General features: G+C 39.2%; 2 protein-coding genes across 2 annotated transcripts; both read right to left on the minus strand.

The window, feature by feature from the left end:
* Positions 1–11,887: 11,887 nt before the first annotated feature.
* On the minus strand, positions 11,888–16,268 carry LOC113330941 (putative disease resistance protein RGA1). The gene is made up of 3 exons (XM_026577735.1): positions 13,605–16,268; positions 13,246–13,406; positions 11,888–12,587 (listed from the first exon to the last, which is right to left on the minus strand). Exon 1 carries the CDS (start codon positions 16,239–16,241, stop codon positions 14,274–14,276), a length of 1,968 nt encoding a protein of 655 aa, XP_026433520.1. The 5' UTR covers positions 16,242–16,268; the 3' UTR covers positions 11,888–12,587; positions 13,246–13,406; positions 13,605–14,273.
* LOC113330933 (disease resistance protein RGA2-like) lies at positions 16,253–17,326 on the minus strand. Its single transcript, XM_026577723.1, has one exon. It carries the CDS (start codon positions 17,324–17,326, stop codon positions 16,253–16,255), a length of 1,074 nt encoding a protein of 357 aa, XP_026433508.1.
* Between the last annotated feature and the right edge of the window lie 59 nt (positions 17,327–17,385).

A 17,385-nucleotide genomic window follows, 5' to 3' on the forward strand; every position in this document is an offset into this window, starting at 1 on the left:
TAGTGGTTGGCCGGAATATAAGTAATGATTTTTCTTTTCCTAACACCGAGGCCTTTTCAGCACATTTGGCTCTAGGGATGGGTGACCATCTGGGAAATTACTGTCGGATTACCGCAGTGATGCCAGTGGAAAACCATACACTTCTGGATGACCGCAGAGGCTAAGTGGGGACAATATCGGTGGACGGACGGGTCAAATGGTATCAGAGCCGACGATGGGTCACCTGTCGAGGGTGGGAAGGTACGCTGGACGGAGTTGGTCCAGGTGCTTCTCATGAGGGGCAGGGAACGTCGGAGATCTGGGCTTGTGAATCTATTCTGGAGCCCAGTACGACTCCAATTTAAGGTGGTGGTATTGTAATACCCTGATATTCGGCAGTGGTTTGGAATATAAGTAATGATTTATCCTTTCCTAACACCGAGGACTTTTTAGCACATTTGGCTCCAGAGTTGGCAGAAAAATCTGAAGTTAAGCGTGCTTGGGCGGGAGTAATCCAGAGATGGGTAACCATCCAGGAAGTTACTGCTGGATTAACGCATAGATGCCCGTTGGAAACCCTACACTTCCGGATGACTGCATTGGAGGGACGGGTCATTACGAATGATTACAAGACCCCCGATATTTGGCAGTGGTTGTCCGAATGGAATATAAATAATGATTTGTCCTTTCCTAACACTGGATAACTGCAGTGGGTAAGTGAGAACAATATCGGTGTTAGTTGGGATACAACTACGGGTAGTTCGCTTGTGCTCGGGTGAGGGAGTATGCTAGGCGATTATGTCAGATATTGGTCCCACAGGAGACAAGGAATGTCTACATTATACAGAGACCTTTTCGGGACAATTGGCTCCAGAGTTGGCAGAAAACTCTACAGTTAAGCGTGCTAGGGAGGGAACAATCCAGAGATGGGTGACCTCCCGGAAAGTTGTTTCTGGATGACTGCAGCGATTCCCGTTAAAAACCCCACACAGCCGAATAACCGCAGTGGCTAAGTGTCGACAATATCGGTGGAGGGAAGGATCATTACAAATGGTATCAGAGTCGGCGACCGGTCACCTGCCGAGGGAGGTAAGGTACGCTGGACGGGGTTGGTCCAGGTGATTCTCATGAGATGTAGGGAATGTTGGAGATCTGGGCTTGCGAATATATTATGGAGCCGAGGAAGGATCCAATTTAAGGTGGTGTATTGTAATACTCTGATATTCGGCAGTGGTTGGCCGAATGGAATATAAATAACGATTTTTCCTTTCCTTACACTGAGGCCTGACGGGTTCACTTGACTGAGTTGTGGGAAAACTTATTAGTTAAGCGTGCTCGGCCGGGAGTAGTCACAAGATGAGTGACTTCTCGGAAAGCTTCTACTGTATAACCGTAGTGGTGTCGTTAAAAATTCCACACTGCAGGATAACCGCAGCGGTTAAGTGTGAACAATATCGGTGTTAGTTGGGATACAACTACGTTTATAGTTCGCTTATGATCGGGTGAGGGAGTATGCTGAGCGATTATGTCAGATATTGGTCTCAAAGGAGACAAGGAACGTCCACATTATACCGAGGACTTTTCAGCATAATTGGCTCCATAGTTGGCAGAAAACTCTGCAGTTAAGCATGCTCGGGAGGGAGCAATCCAGAGATGGGTGACCTCCCGGAAAGTTGGTGATGCATGACGGCAGGGATGCCCGTTAAAAAACCCTACACTGCCGTATAACCGCGGTGGCTAAGTTGGGCCAATATCGGTGGAAGGACGGGTCATTACAACAACTCTCTCAATTAACCTCAAATTATATATTCAATTTGTTTAGAGGAACATACAACTTATAGTGTGATGTACATGACAACAACTTGGTGTGATTATGTTAAAGTTCATGGGCCTAGCTCGCACACTTACGATCATGTTAAAGTCCATGAGACTAGCTCGCATACGAGTCTAGCTCTGAGACCATGTTGAAGTCCATGACCCTAATAATAGTTACATGGGAGATCATTGGGAATATTCACCTACAAGCCTGTCTCTAAGAACGATTTTTTGGGGACCATGGTTTTTTTGGGGGGACCGTGGTCCTATTAGGCCACCTATCCTACAATGTTAAGGGATGTCCTAAAATCATATGAGATTACTAATTTGGCCCTTACCCTAATTAAATTAACCCTAACCTAATAACTACATCTAACTTAATCAAAAACAAAAACCTAAACATAATTCTAATATAACTTAACCGCAAAACAAAAAAAAAACAGTTTTGTGGAACTGTTCTCCTCTTCTTCTTTCCTCTTCCCCCATTTCAACATCGTGTTCATCGATTAATCGTCGATTCATAAAATTTTCATCGTCGATTAATCAATCGAATATAAGAATGGTTCTTCGAAAGAAAACCAATAGACTCCCAGGAACAGGTCCCCCATTAGGACATCTAGCAAATCAGCCAAGTGATTTTGAGATTCATAAAGAAGTGGAAGAGCCAAGTGAATCCATAATTCCGTATAATAGACGTAGTAAGAAGCCTGATTCTTCCATGGGACCGATTCACAGCTATTTCCCGAGAAACCCATTTCTTTTAATTTGATTTTCATCGATTCAATTGATTAGAAATCATCAAAATAGGGTTCAAATTAAAGTTACAGTGTTTAGTTCGGTTAGAGCGTCTTTTATTGTTGCCCTAGTTTCTTAACCGAACTCCATGAAACGAAGAACACGAAGAACAGTTCGGTTTTATAGGATTGAAAACTAGGTTACCGAACTCGTGAGTTCGGTTGTTTCGCAAAAAAAATTGTTGAACTGCCATGTAACCGAACTATAGCCATATTTCCAAAAATAGGAAAAAAAAATCCATGTAACCGAACTGTTTGATTTTTCCCAAAATTTCTAGTACCCACACTACCGAACTCTAGCACCTTTGTTCGGTTGTTTCGCATAAATGTTTAAAACTTCCATGTAACCGAACTGTACCGTTATTACAAAAAAACAAAAAAAAAAATTGGCCATGTAACCGAACTGTTCTTTTTTTCCCTATATGTTTAGTACCCATATAACCGAACTTGTTCCAATATGTTCGGTTTGTTCGCAAAAAACTTTGACAAACCGAACTCTTGGCTATTTACATATATATGTGGAGTTCGGTTTTCTCGAAAAAATAATTGAGTAACCGAACTCTACCCTGGAACATAATTTTTTTTTTCTTGAGTTGGTTTTTTTTCGTGATTTATTCTTTATTTCTTTTGTTTTTTTGTTTAGTGGCAAAGGTAAGAAATCCAACCAACCATTACCGGAAGATTTGAGAACTCCCACGCCTAGAGGCCCAAAACACTTAGGTGTCGATAAGCGTGGAACCAAAAATGCTAAGTATGGAGTTGGTTCATTACCGGGTGTTGTCATCCAAGATGGTGTCAATAGAGATAATGTTGACAACGTAATCCAACAAGTTAATGAAGAGATCGTGGAAGAGATGAGCAGTCAAGAACATAATCAAGGTGGAGAAGATGAACTAGCTCAAGGAGGAGGAAATGAGGGTGGCGATGATGAGGGTGAAAAAGATGAGGAAGACGGAGACAAGGATGGAGATAAGGATGATGATGAATCAGAGGAGGAACAGGCAGACATAGTGGTAAAGAGACCTAGAAAGACGCCTAAAAAGCCTTGTGCTAGATATTCATACATTCCTCATAAGGATTTGTGTTTGCCGCCAAAGAGTCCAACATATGGTACTCCAAGAGATGGTGGGGAGGCATTGATGGGCTACAAAAACTCATGGGCTGCCAAGATCTTTGCGACAAAGGTATGGTTCAATCTTAACCATCAAGATTTTGATTTCTCAGTCATTTTATTATATTTTGACATATATTGTTCTTTTATATATATATTAGTATATAAGATATGATGTTGTTTTTTTAGGATCATAAAAATGTTGTTCGTGTTTTGAAACGTCAAAAGAACAAGGTATGGAATATAGAAAATGAGTGTGATGAGGTCCGCTTGGCGGTATTTGATCTGACTCAAAAAACGGCTATTTTTATATCCGTTACACACCTAAATGATACATATATGTGTCTCATGGTTAACATTTCTTTAAATCAAAATGGCAATTCCTAGTCATAAATTTACTCTTGAAGAAGATCTTTCTATTTGTAGAAACTACGTTCTATGCTTTCCAAAGAGGGGTGAAGAAAGAAGAGTCAATGGTGTTATGAGTAATAATTTTTGGGAGAAAATTCATGAGAAATTCTGCGACGAGACATGAAACTTTGATAACCTTGACCAACTACCTTTGTTCAATCGATTTGAAAGGATTCAAGAAAGAGTTGTGGATTTTTTGATTTTGTATCGGATTGTTACGAGGAATCGACTTAGGAGTGAAACATACGAGGAAATCGTTATGATGTCAAAGAATGAATGGCGACGATGGAAAGGAAAGGATTTCAAATATGAAGATCATTTCCGCATCCTTAGAGACTTTTCATAATGCGGTTTGGGTATTAAGTTCTTAGTAATTTCATTTTGGCAACGTCATGTATTTTCATTTCCTAACTTATGTCATGAACTAGTTCGATATTGTGTTGTAATCTCATTTCCTAACCGAACTTCTATAAAAAATGCATTGGGAAAAACAACAAAATATGAGCTACTAACACAAAAATAAGACCAAATACCAAAAAACACAATCTTTCATTCATATGATGATGTTCAAAAGCATACATATATTCTAGCCAAAGGTACATCTAATCATCCCAAGGGAAATTGCATGTCCATGTATAATTTTGTTCGATTCCTCCAAAGCTTTCCACATCTCCATGTTATGTTCATACATAATGCACCAACCCAACATCGTGTCGGGGTTAAATCCATTCCAATAAGAGTATGCGCATATCGGAGGCAATGGACAATTTTCTTCTAACCGGAGGCCTGCAAAATGGTTGTTGTTAACCAACGCAATCACCATTCTCCTACGTCTAAGTTGCTCGACACATATGGTTGTTTTGGGAGTGTAAGTGAAACTAGCACCTTTTGAGAAATAGTGAACCACACAATTGAATGCGTCGGAGATTAAGTGCCCACATATCGGCATGCCCATCCTATGATCCCTTGTAATTGGATTGCCCCCGTGGAGACGGATTTGATACCTAAGGAATTGCATGTTGAGGCTATCATCCCCATCGGACAACATTCTCTTGTAAAATTCCGGTTTTTCCTTTAGCTTCATCATCATCCTTTGACGAATATAAGTGATTTCATTATCATCATGTAGTTTGGCACCTTGAGTGAAACTAGTTGTTCCTTAACAACGTGGAAACCGCAATTACCATCCGGAGGGACATCATTGATGGATATGACGTAATATCTAATGTAAGGAGGTATCTCTTCCAAGTACCTTTTATCAACATGAGCTGGTGTATCATCAATTGCCTTTTGCTTCACTTGACTTGGTTCCGACGGAGTAGGTTGAGAGCGTAACATCGGTCATTTTTTCTTCATATTTCTTTCAATTGACTCGCCCTTTTGAATAATATTCCTTCCCCTTTTTTCGAATCTTCTTGGTACTTCTCCGCGGTATGCTCATGCCCACAAGGATCTCTAGTAAAAGGGGTAATTTCACTTGCCGTCTTAGCCAACACCTTTGCATATTCTCTAACTTGTTTTTTTGTTTCTTTGGTTTTTGGCCTACCTCTTCCCTTGCATTTACTCGGTTCTTGCACATTCTCCGAAGTGTGCGGAAAAACGATAGGCCGCATGTCATCCCAAAAGATTTTCCTTTCGAGTTTGTTCATGTTCCGGTACATTTCGGTAACCACTCTTCCCATTTCATTGTCACCAAACTCTTCACCGACATCGCCCTTTGGAGGAGGGACAAAACTTAAGTGTTGCCAATGTGGATCAATATCTCTTAAAGGGATTATGCCATGTTCATACTTAGCTATCATGTGGCGACAAGGGAGTCCCATAGACTTCATCATGTTGCAAACACACAACTCGTCCGGCTTGGTTCCCCATATGTTAATCAAATGCACCTCAACCATTAACCTCTTGATGCAAGCATGTGAAACATTATAGTGGAGTCCCTTGAATAACCGAAGGTCCGCCATATTCTTGATGTTACCACCTTTGTCTACAATATTTGTGTACTTCATGATGCGGCTTTTTTGGAACTTCTCTTTAATTCTCTCAATATCGCGGTTAAAGTAACTCTCCATTGCGTTGAACACAACCACAAAATTATCGACACACCCAAAGAGATTTTTCTTCAACCGGTGGTGAGACGTTCTACCAAACTTGTCGCTTGATTCTCAAAGTGTTTATAGTTGTTGGTAAAAGCATAAACAAAGCGCTCTTTGTGCGGTTCCAACCATTGCTCCACCACATACGTTATTATATCCTCCGGATATTCGGGGCTAGACCAATGTTCTTTAAATTCGGCAATATTAATATAATACTCTTCATAGGTGAGAGACCAAGTCAATGCCTCCCATTCCCCGGAGAAGGCAACCCATTTAGCATGATTGATGGTGTATTGTTTATCAAATGCCTCTTTTGCATACGCTTTTTTATCTTCCGGTAGCTTACTAATCTCTTCCAATCTTATCCTCTTAGGTGGAAAAAGGTGAGGCTTGCACCTATTCATCACATTGCACCATATATGAAATGTACAAAGCATATTATGTGCTAATGGGAAGACTTTCTCTATTGCGTTCATCAATGCTACGTCATTGTCCGTAACGATAACCCCGGGGATCTCATCATCTCGGTAGATCGCCTTCACTTGTTGTAACGCCCAAGTGTAACTTGGTTCTTGCTCGTCCTTTAGAAAACAAAAAACAACGGTAAACGGTGACTTCGTCGACGTACGACCAACAATGTTCAACAATGGCATGTCGTATTTGTTTGTCTTGTAAGTGCAATCCATTATAAGAACTTCATAGAAGGATTGAGCCAATTGGACACTCTTCGGATGGGCAATGAAGAGATGAGTTATTTCTTCTTCCGGACCTACCTTCTTTTGAACCGCGTAGCCTTTCTCTTGAGCCAAAAAAAAATGTTGTATTACTTTTCTATCCTTCCATTCATTCCTTTTAATCATCTCAATTGCATTTTAAATGGTGTACAAAGATGATACGTTACCCGGGTTATCTTACTTTAATAAGCGAAGCATTGTGGAAGGTGGAAAACACAATTTCCTATACGCGGCTATTTTTTCCATTTCTTGAGGAATGAGCCTTGCGTACATTGCATGCTCTTCAAGATCATCCGGACGAGGGTGGTTATGACGACCTACCACCTTATCCATAGATATAAACCATTTCTTCGTTAATTTTCTCTTGCTAAATACTAGCTTGAACGGACATTTGATTTTTTTTGAGCACGTTGTGTTATTCCTCGTCGTCTTTCCTTTATACTCATAACCCTTCCTCTTGTGACTAACATTGGGATCTCCACTTCTCTCACAAACCATTTCTAAACGAGTGTTGCTTTCTTTTCCATTCAAAACCAAGACGCAATTGACTCTCTTGGCATGTTCTCTAGCCCAATTCTTCACATCAATAGGTAAGTCAAATTCTAACTCATTAGCATAGTGATGAGATGTATCTTCGAACAACATACCAATCGGAGAAGGTTGATCATGCATTGGTATAGGTGGGGATTCCATCTACAAGAAATGTAACAACATCAATGCAATCACAAATAAGTTCGGTTACATGATAATTTTATCGGGAAAACCGAACTACGCGTTCGGTTGGTTAAGCAAGTTGCAAAGCAACCGAACAAATAAAAGGAACAAAGTTCGGTAACATATAAATTTTATAGGGAAAACCGAACTTGGTGTTCGATTACTTTGTATTTTATGTAGATAACCGAACTATACACTGGAACTTCAGATTTTTTTTGTTTGTTTGGTTCGGTTGGTTATGCTGTTAGGTTCAAGTTTGCGAAACAACCGAACTTATTAAACCTAGTTCGGTTAGATAGTTGCTACATGCAGTTTCCGAACCAACCGAACCTTATACACTTATTTGTACGTAAAGTTCGATTAGTTGGGAATCAACCGAACATAACGTTGTATGTCAGAACTTCCATTAATATGGAGTTCGGTAACCTACGTGTTTGGAAAAAGCAACCGAACTACACCTTCAATCGAGTTCGATTACTTGTTCATCTCACATGGCAACCGAACTGCAGCTTCAGACGAGTTCGGTTACTTGTTCATCATATAAAGTAACCGAACTGCCCAAAATCCAGTTAAAAATTTACATTTTGAGGAAATTTCTGACCAATTGAACATATGTTGTCTAAGTTTGGAGCATACCTGGACACCCAAATACTCTTCTTCCGGTTGTGGTTGATAAAATCCATCATTTTCATCTTGAGTTTCATTTTGGGGAAGAATACAATCACCATCTAAGAAATAAGCCAAATCCGGATCATTTTGAAGGTTTACAAATATTCTAGGAGAGGATGGAGATGAAGAATCAGATGAGTTTTCATCACTTGAATACTCAAAGTTAGTGAATTGGAAAAAAAAATTATTTTTCATGTTTTTCTCCTTCATCTTCTCTAACTATACTCTCTCAATAATTCTACTCATCTAATAAAAAACCAATCTTTTAATTTAATCTCACTAATTATTTTTAACAAAATAACTTCACTAAGCATTTCACTAATCAGAACTTAAAATTAAATATGGGGGTAGTTTAGGTATTAATTATAGATATGGGGTGACCTAAGTTTCCTTCTAATGTTTTTACCCAAAATAAGCTCCCCAAAAAAACAATGATCCCAAAAAATCGTTCATCTCTAGTACCATGTTAAATTCTATGGGCCTAACAAATATCGAACAAAATACGTACAAGCTTAGCGTTGCCTAAAGGCTTCTACACTTTACAAATCCGGGAAATCTAGTGATGTTGGACTATATTTTATACCAGTTGCAACTATAATATGTGATTACTGCAAATCCCTCCCCCACCACAATACCATTGGCATTAAGATTTTCTGTCTTGGATCTCGGTGCTGCAATCTGTTAAGCATTTTCGGAAAAAAAAAAATCTTTTATGTTTTGAACTTGAAAACCGAATTTTAATATGTTGAAATGGGAAAAAATCTTAGCAATAAACCTATTCGAGATGGCAAGAACTACAAAAAAAAAAATAGTACATTTTTTATATAACTCTAACATGATTATGATCTCCAAAATAATACTAAGTTGACCGAGAATTATCTCGTAAATAATTACTAGAGGGGGACCTAAGAGTAGTTTTTATGATAATGTTCAAACTCAAAATTTTGTTGAGCCCCGTGGATGGTCAAACGGGTTTCTTCACTGTAGTAAAACAGGGCAAAATGAACAGATTTTGTTTTCTAGGGCCCCACTAGTATTTTTCTTTAATATAAAATGCTTTGTAGGATAAAGTTAAAATATAAAATATAATATTTTGGTGAGATAAAATAGGATGAAGTGAGATAAAATAGGATAAAGTGAGAAAAATATTAGTAAAATAACCGAATTTGCAGTGGGCGTTCATGGTAGAAACGCCAGAGATTTTGATAGGAACGCCCGCGATTGTGCTAGTGACGCCCGCGTTTCTTCTTTGCTCGCGCGTCCTTACAATAAATGCGCGCCTGATGCTCCATTTTCTTGATTTGTTCATTCCATAGTGAGAGCAAAATGAACAAACTCTGAGTTTGTTCGTCGCATTGGAATTGCCCTAAGGTTCGGAAGATTTAAACTAGGCCCACAAGTCAATCAGCTCTTTAGAGCGTCCACAGTGGTGCGAGAATAACCAAAGACCAAAGATTAAAAAAAAAGACCAAATTTGGGTTTAGTCCGTCATATGGCGTAGTGGGAAAAGAGTATATTTGGTCGCGCGTTGATAAACATTACGCCTGGGATCAGGCGTTGGTAAAGATAACGCCCGAATGGGGCGTTGGTAAAGATAACGCGCGAGTGGGGCGTTGGTATAGTATACGCTTCAGAAACAAAAAAAAAAAATGGGGCGGAGGTATAAAGCCCGCCCCATGTAAGTTTCATAAATTTGTGAAAGTGGGGCGTTAAGTATATGAACCCCATTTCGCGCGTTGTCTTTACCAACACCCCATCGGGCGTACATTATATCAACGCCCCGTTTCAGGCGTACAATATATCAACGCCCCGTTTCAGGCGTACATTATATCAACGCCCGATGAATGGCGGAGATTATATCAACACCCGATGTGTAGCGGAGATTATATCAACGCCCGACTATATTTGGATTTGGTCCTGATCGCAGACCAAATTTGGTCTGGATTTTACTCTTTGATCAAATTTTGATCGATGGTCTGTCCCACTACGCCAGCCCACTCCGAAAATTTGTGTTTACTCGTCCGTTGCAGTTGCTCTTAAGCACCACAAAAAGGGTTCAAAGAATCAAAGTATTATGCTTACACCAGCAAGGACGGAAAAGTCGAAAACAAACAAACCCTTGGACTGAAATTCTCTTCTCTCTCCTTCAGTCGAAGTTGGCTCCAAAAAGATTCCAGTCGATTCAAATTTGAAACCTTAAATCACACTAAAAAATCGAAATTGTATTATACAGAGATTCTGAATCTTAGGCCGTCAACACAAATCAAATTCAATTTTTTCTTTCTCTTCATACCCTAGAAATACAAAAAAATTCTCATCATCGTGGCCCAAGGTAACTCGTATGAAGAAGCTCGGAAACAACATTAGAAGATAATAAGACACCATTTCCATAAAATCCCTAATTTCTCTTTCACACATTTTGATTCTTTTCTTACATTTTTGTTAGGTTTTAATTCTTGTGTATGTTTTAAGGAATTGGGTGTTTTAAAGATTGCAAACAATCTGAAGATGTAAAAAAAAAAGGAAAAAGGTAAGTTCATTAACTGCTTAATATGTTTGTTTGTTTGTTTGATTCTCATTTCTTCATTTACAGAAGTGGAAAATAACATTTGAGTCCATTGTAATTATGTAGAAAAATCAAGCTAAAGTGAAACCAATGGCAACTCCAATGAACCCTGATTTAGTGAGAAGACAGGAAAATTTTGGGTGAGGAATCATCATCCCAGGCTACCAAGGAACCAAATGTTGGAATTCTGAACATCAGACAATAACTGGAGATTCATATCGGGGGAGGTCTTCACACAGCATTGAAGCCGATAACTGAACTGGAGGTACAAGTTGCTGCACATGATTAACCGGGAACTGCCCTACGAAGCTCTTCAAGCAGCCTTAAAGAGGACAGCAAAAGCTGCTGCGCATAATGAACCAGGAACTGCTGACGAAGCTCTTCAAGCAGGCTTAAATAGGAAAGCAGAATTGGAGGCACAAGTTGAAAGTCTTGCTTACTGTGGTTAGAAATTCAGAGAGCAAGAATCAATGTATAGAAGGGGGTGGTGCATTGAAGGGTAACTAACTACATCAGCAGGAAGATTTTAACTTTGGCAAGTCAAAACAGCATACGGTAGATGTTTGTCTTTCAAAACCATAGTGAATGGGGGCATTTCTTCTGGTAGTGAAGTTACTGATAGTCTGACAAGCAGCAAGCCCACGCCGCAAGAAGGGATGAATGGCTCAGATCCTAGATCTGGAAACTGGAAAACCTTTATATCTTGTAAGAGTGGGAAAATTTAGGCAGGTATGGTTGAGGAAGAAGAGGAGGAAGTGATTCTGCAAATATGGTTGAACCACTCAGTGTGTGGAGTAGCGAAATTTGAATTACATGTCTCAAGAGACCCATATTACTCCAGCACAACTAATTGTTGATAAATTGTGTGAAAATTACACAATTTGAATTCCAAATATACCAATCGTTTGATGCAGACAGCCAAAGAGGTTCTGGATATGGACCGGATAAATGGTCTCTCAATCCGTTAAGGTTCGAATCTATCATAACATAATGGGTCATTCGTTTTATAAATCAACAGAGTATCCGAAGAACAAAGATTTCATGGACTGTGATTTCCTTTTGGAGTGCAATGAAGAAAACCAACAGTTTACCATATGGGAAGACTGTTACGATTAAACTCCTAGGGAGGCAGCAAAATACCGAACAATGCAGACATTTAGTAATTTCTATAACATTAAAATCAGACAGTGATTTCTATAACATTGTGGAAGGTGGAATACACAATTTCCTATACGCGGCTATTTTTTCCATTTCTTGATGAGTGAGCCTTGCGGACATTGCATGCCCTTCAAGATCATCCGGACGAGGGTGGTTATGACGACCTACCACCTTATCCATAGCTAGAAACCATTTCTTCGTTAATTTGCTCTTGCTAAATACTAGCTTGAACGGACATTTGATTTTCTTTGAGCATGTTGTGTTCTTCCTCGTCGTCTTTCCTTTATACTCATAAACCTTCCTCTTGTGACTAACATTGGGATCTCCACTTCTCTCACAAACCATTTCTAAACGAGTGTTGCTTTCTTTTCCATTCAAAACCAAGACGCAATTGACTCTCTTGGCATGTTCTCTAGCCCAATTCTTCACATCAATAGGTTAGTCAAATTCTAACTCATTAGCATAGTGATGAGATGTATCTTCGAACAACATACCAATCGGAGAAGGTTGATCATTCATTGGTATAGGTGGGGATTCCATCTACAAGAAATGTAACAACATCAATGCAATCACAAATAAGTTCGGTTACATGATAATTTTATCGGGAAAACCGAACTACGCGTTCGGTTGGTTAAGCAAGTTGCAAAGCAACCGAACAAATAAAAGGAACAGAGTTTGGTAACATATAAATTTTATAGGAAAAACCGAACACGGTGTTCGGTTACTTTGTATTTTATGTAGATAACCGAACTACACACTGGAACTTCAGATTTTTTTTGTTTGTTTGGTTCGGTTGGTTATGCTGTTAGATTCAAGTTTGAGAAACAACCGAACTTATTAAACCTAGTTCGGTTAGATAATTGCTACATGAAGTTTCCGAACCAACCAAACCTTATACACTTATTTGTATGTAAAGTTCGGTTAGTTGGGAATCAACCGAACATAACGTTGTATGTCAGAACTTCCATTAATATGGAGTTCGGTAACCTGCGTGTTTCGAAAAAGGAACCGAAGTACACCTTCAATCGAGTTCGGTTACTTATTCATCTCACATGGCAACCGAACTGCAGCTTCAGACGAGTTCGGTTACTTGTTCATCATATAAAGTAACCGAACTGCCCAAAATCCAGTTCAAAAATTTACATTTTGAGGAAATTTCTGACCAATTGAATATACGTTGTCTAAGTTTGGAGCATACCTGGACACCCAAATACTCTTCTTCTGGTTGTGATTGATAAAATCCATCATTTTCATCTTGAGTTTCATTTTGGAGCATACCCACTGCTTGCAGAATTTCAAGAGCAAAATTAAGAAGCATGCCTGGTTGCTTGTTGATTCCTCGCCATCGATCCAACCAACCTGGTGGACCAATAAAATTCATAAGCAAAGTAACCTTGTTTGCATACAACCAAGGGAAGACGAATTAAATGTCAGTTAATTAGAATTTGGAAATGAAAGATCCAAAGAAACGCAATTTATATGGCAAAGACTACTTACTAACGCATATAAACAAGATGGCATTTTATATAAAGACAGAGAGAGGGAGAGAAAAGGGACCTGTTGGTAATTCTAGAAGAAGAGATGAGTTCCTATCGACCAAATCTACTTCTTCTTCTTCTCCATCAAATTAGTTAAGTCATCCGGAGAAGAGACATCCGGAACACCCTCGTCTCTTTGGATGAAATCAACTTGGAGTACATCAAGAAACGCGAGGGACTTCTTATGATCATAGAGTATTGACTCCTTATTCTTCAGTTTGTCGCATTTCCAGATTGTTAATTCCCGGAGAGAAGTACATAATCGTAAATCCGGTAGAGATGTTAAAGCAGGACAATCTTGTAGACACAGTGAACGAATAGAACTGTTGTTGTTGTTGTTGTTTCGATTATCACCATCATCACGAAAACCTTGAAAATTTGAGCATTTCCCAATTTCAAGGGACCAAAAATTCGGAGTACTGCGTTGGAGTAGTGCGCCCAATGGTGGTAAATATATTAGATCTGGAGATTCCCTTATTCTAATGGATGTGAGAGAGGGCAGACATCCTTCTCCTCCCCCTCTATAGAATAATGAGTTTACTGCATTATCATTGGTACCCATTAAATGCAATGTCTTCAGAGAAGAAAACGAAGTCATCGGTGGTGTGCTTCTCAATCGTTTACAGTTTCTGATATATATATTCTCAAGAGAAGGAAAACAAGAAGAAGAAGAAAGAGGAGGAGCAACTCATTCTTCTAAGTTTTCCAATTCACAAATATCCAAATAAACTAGCGAAGGGAATAATGAGGGTCTCTTTGAAGTATCACTACTACTGCTTTCTTCTTCTTCTCTGTTTTCTTGTTGATAATAGAATTCTTCACCCAGACACTTGATTGATTTCATTCTGACGATCCAAAGACTTCTAAGAAATTGGAGCATGCCCAGAGCTGGAAGCTGCTCACAATTATCCAAATCTATGAAACTTAAACCCACCAAATTCGGAAGGAAGTTAGATAATGAACAACCCATCATCCACTTTGGAAGCTTTAAACCTGAGAATCCCTCTATTACCAATTTTTCCAAATTTGAGTGAGGCTGGAGACCCTCCAACACCGCAGTATCTTTTACACTTGTACTACTCCGTACTTGGTCATCATCACCACCTGTGGAACCCCATTCCAGATGTAATTTTCGAAGATGTTGCTTGTCCTTTAACTTTGCTGTTTCTCCATCTTCTATTCCACCTCTCACATTTTCAAGTTTTATGATCTTCAATACCTCAAGGGAGTTTAAGCCTGCTAACTCTTCAATGCCACCGTAACTCTTATTACTGGGACTTCCACATACCTCTGTTTCTTGTCTAACCATGTAAGACTTTAATGTTTCAAGGCAGGTAAGCCTTTCTATACCTCTAGGCATTACATCATCAAATCTCTCATGAGTAAAAATTCTCAATTTCGGCCAATTCTTAATTTCCTTTGGAAGCTCACACACACTACCTAGTTTCACAATCTCCAAATTGCAGAGGTTGCTAATGCATGATTCAGGCAATTCTTGGATGGAAGTATCACTCAAATCAAGACACCGCAATCGTGTCAGTGCTCCTAGCTCACTTGGTAAGGCATCTAAATTACAACAACTACGGAACCTCAACGTCCTTAAACTGGTGATATAAGTGATTGAATCCGGTAACTTTGAGATTTTTGTTCTTGAAAGATCAAGGAAACTCAGATGTTCCAAGGACCCAATATTTTCGGGTATAGATTTAATATCCGAAAACGAGATATCAAGATGCCTCAAACTCTTCAAAGATCCAATCTTATTTAGAAGACAGCTAGGAACGTTTCTGCAGAATTTCAGTATGAGTGTTTGCAGATTGTAAGAATGATTTAAAGATACCTCAGGAGATAAATCCATGTCTGAGAGGTCAAGGTACCTCAGATGTTTCAGCTTAGAAATCGATGAAGCAGACATGCTCCTAGAAGAGAGTGTGCATCCACGCCAGCCACATTCCCAGCCACTGAGAGGACATAGTACTCGTAAACGCCTACATTGAAAGAAAGAACTGACATGCGAAATATACTTTGGTTCAAGAGCAACAATTGTACGCAGTTTCACAGCATTTGATAATACTGTAGGAGATGCCAAATTTTTCCCTTCATCAAATAGCAGTTGAAAACGACGAACTTGTAAGGCTTCTTCCTTGTCATCTCTTACCTTGGCAATTCTAAATTCATTAGGATCTACAACACTCGTTGCAAGATCATGCACCAAATCATGCATCTTACATTTCCAAATGTCACCCGACTCATGATACTTCTCCACATCCTGGAAGAACGAACTCCACAACAAATACTCAAAATATTCATTACCAATATCTTCAAGAGATATATTTTCTCCTCTGCTAGATGGCGAAAGGAATCCTTCTGCCATCCATAATCGAATTAACATTTCTCTTTCTATTTTCCAATCTTTCGGGAAAATACAGCAGTATGAAAAACATTGCTTCAAAGGAGGCGATAAATTATCATAGCTCAGTTTTAATATTGAAATGACTTTTTCATGTTCAGGTGTACCTTGCAATCTATCAATGTCGTCTACGATTGACCGCCAATAGCTTTTCTCTCTTTTGGAACACATTGAACTTCCAAGTAAGTTCGCTGCAAGGGGTAGACCGTCACATTTTTCTGCTATATTCTTGCCAATACTAATCATTTCTGGATCTGTCAATACTGCTCCACCCCGGGACAATACTTTCTTCTCAATAATGGACCAACAAGCATCTTTTGATAACTTTTCAAGATCATGAACATCACCACCAAGTTGCCGCCATTTCGACTGCGTGTAGTGACTAATATCTTGCTGCCGACGCCGCCATAGCTTAGGTAGTTCTTCAGATTTTCCCAATCTGTAACAGCTTCATTCCACAAGTCGTCTAGCACTAGCAAATATTTCTTACCGGTCAATTTTTCCTTGACTTGGTTTGCCAGTACGTCGACATTTGATGGATTCTCACATTTGTTTCTAGTAATCGACTCGATGACACCTCTTAAAATCTTAAAGATGTCAAAAGGATGAGAGACACATACCCAAGCTCTTAGCTTAAAGTTTCCCATGATTGAGTCATCATTGTAGACCATTTGAGCTACCGTAGTCTTACCCAGTCCACCCATACCCACTATGGATAAAGCGGATACACTCTCCGGTTGAGAAGAAATCCCAGATGATGACGACGGTAATGATGGTGACGACTTGTGGATCAATATCTTTATTATGTCTGATTTTGCAATCTCCCTCCCTAAGAATATTGAATCAGTACCACCAAGGGATGAGGTTAACCTGTTACTTTGAAAAACACTTGTCGGATTGTTTTGGGAACTACTAGTAATTTGCGACCGATACCTCTCACCGTTTTTGAAAATCTCATCCAACTTTTTATTGATGGTTCGAATTTTATTGGCCATCTTGAATCGAAACAAAAGTGGGTTGGAGGATGATACAAGAGCTTGTACCTTGTGTTCACGAGAACGCATGGTTTGGTAAGAAAACTCATCTATAACGTCGTCTGCATCATAAACAACATCTTTCAGCCTTCTCAACCAAAGTCCGGCAGTAGGATCATTAACTTGTTTTTCCTCGGCAGAAGCAAGTAGAGCTTGAATTGACTCCAAGGTATCCCTAAGCTTTCTTAAGTTGTCTTTTAAACCCCAAGCATGAGTGATCTGTTTAGTAATAACGGGTATTATCCTTTTAATGATTTCAGAGACCCCGGTAACAAGAAGAACCGTTTCCAAAGGCATAATGAAGAAATCAAGAAGATAGAAAACAATGAAGATATTGTTTTGTGAGAAATGCGAAA

This window comes from Papaver somniferum, unplaced genomic scaffold (genome assembly GCF_003573695.1).
Source record: "Papaver somniferum cultivar HN1 unplaced genomic scaffold, ASM357369v1 unplaced-scaffold_12, whole genome shotgun sequence".
NCBI lineage: Eukaryota > Viridiplantae > Streptophyta > Magnoliopsida > Ranunculales > Papaveraceae > Papaver > Papaver somniferum.

Excerpts from the sequence above, each read along its gene's own strand:
- LOC113330941 (XM_026577735.1), bottom strand. The coding sequence starts at position 16,241 with ATGATTAGTATTGGCAAGAATATAGCAGAAAAATGTGACGGTCTACCC.
- LOC113330933 (XM_026577723.1), bottom strand. The coding sequence starts at position 17,326 with ATGCCTTTGGAAACGGTTCTTCTTGTTACCGGGGTCTCTGAAATCATT.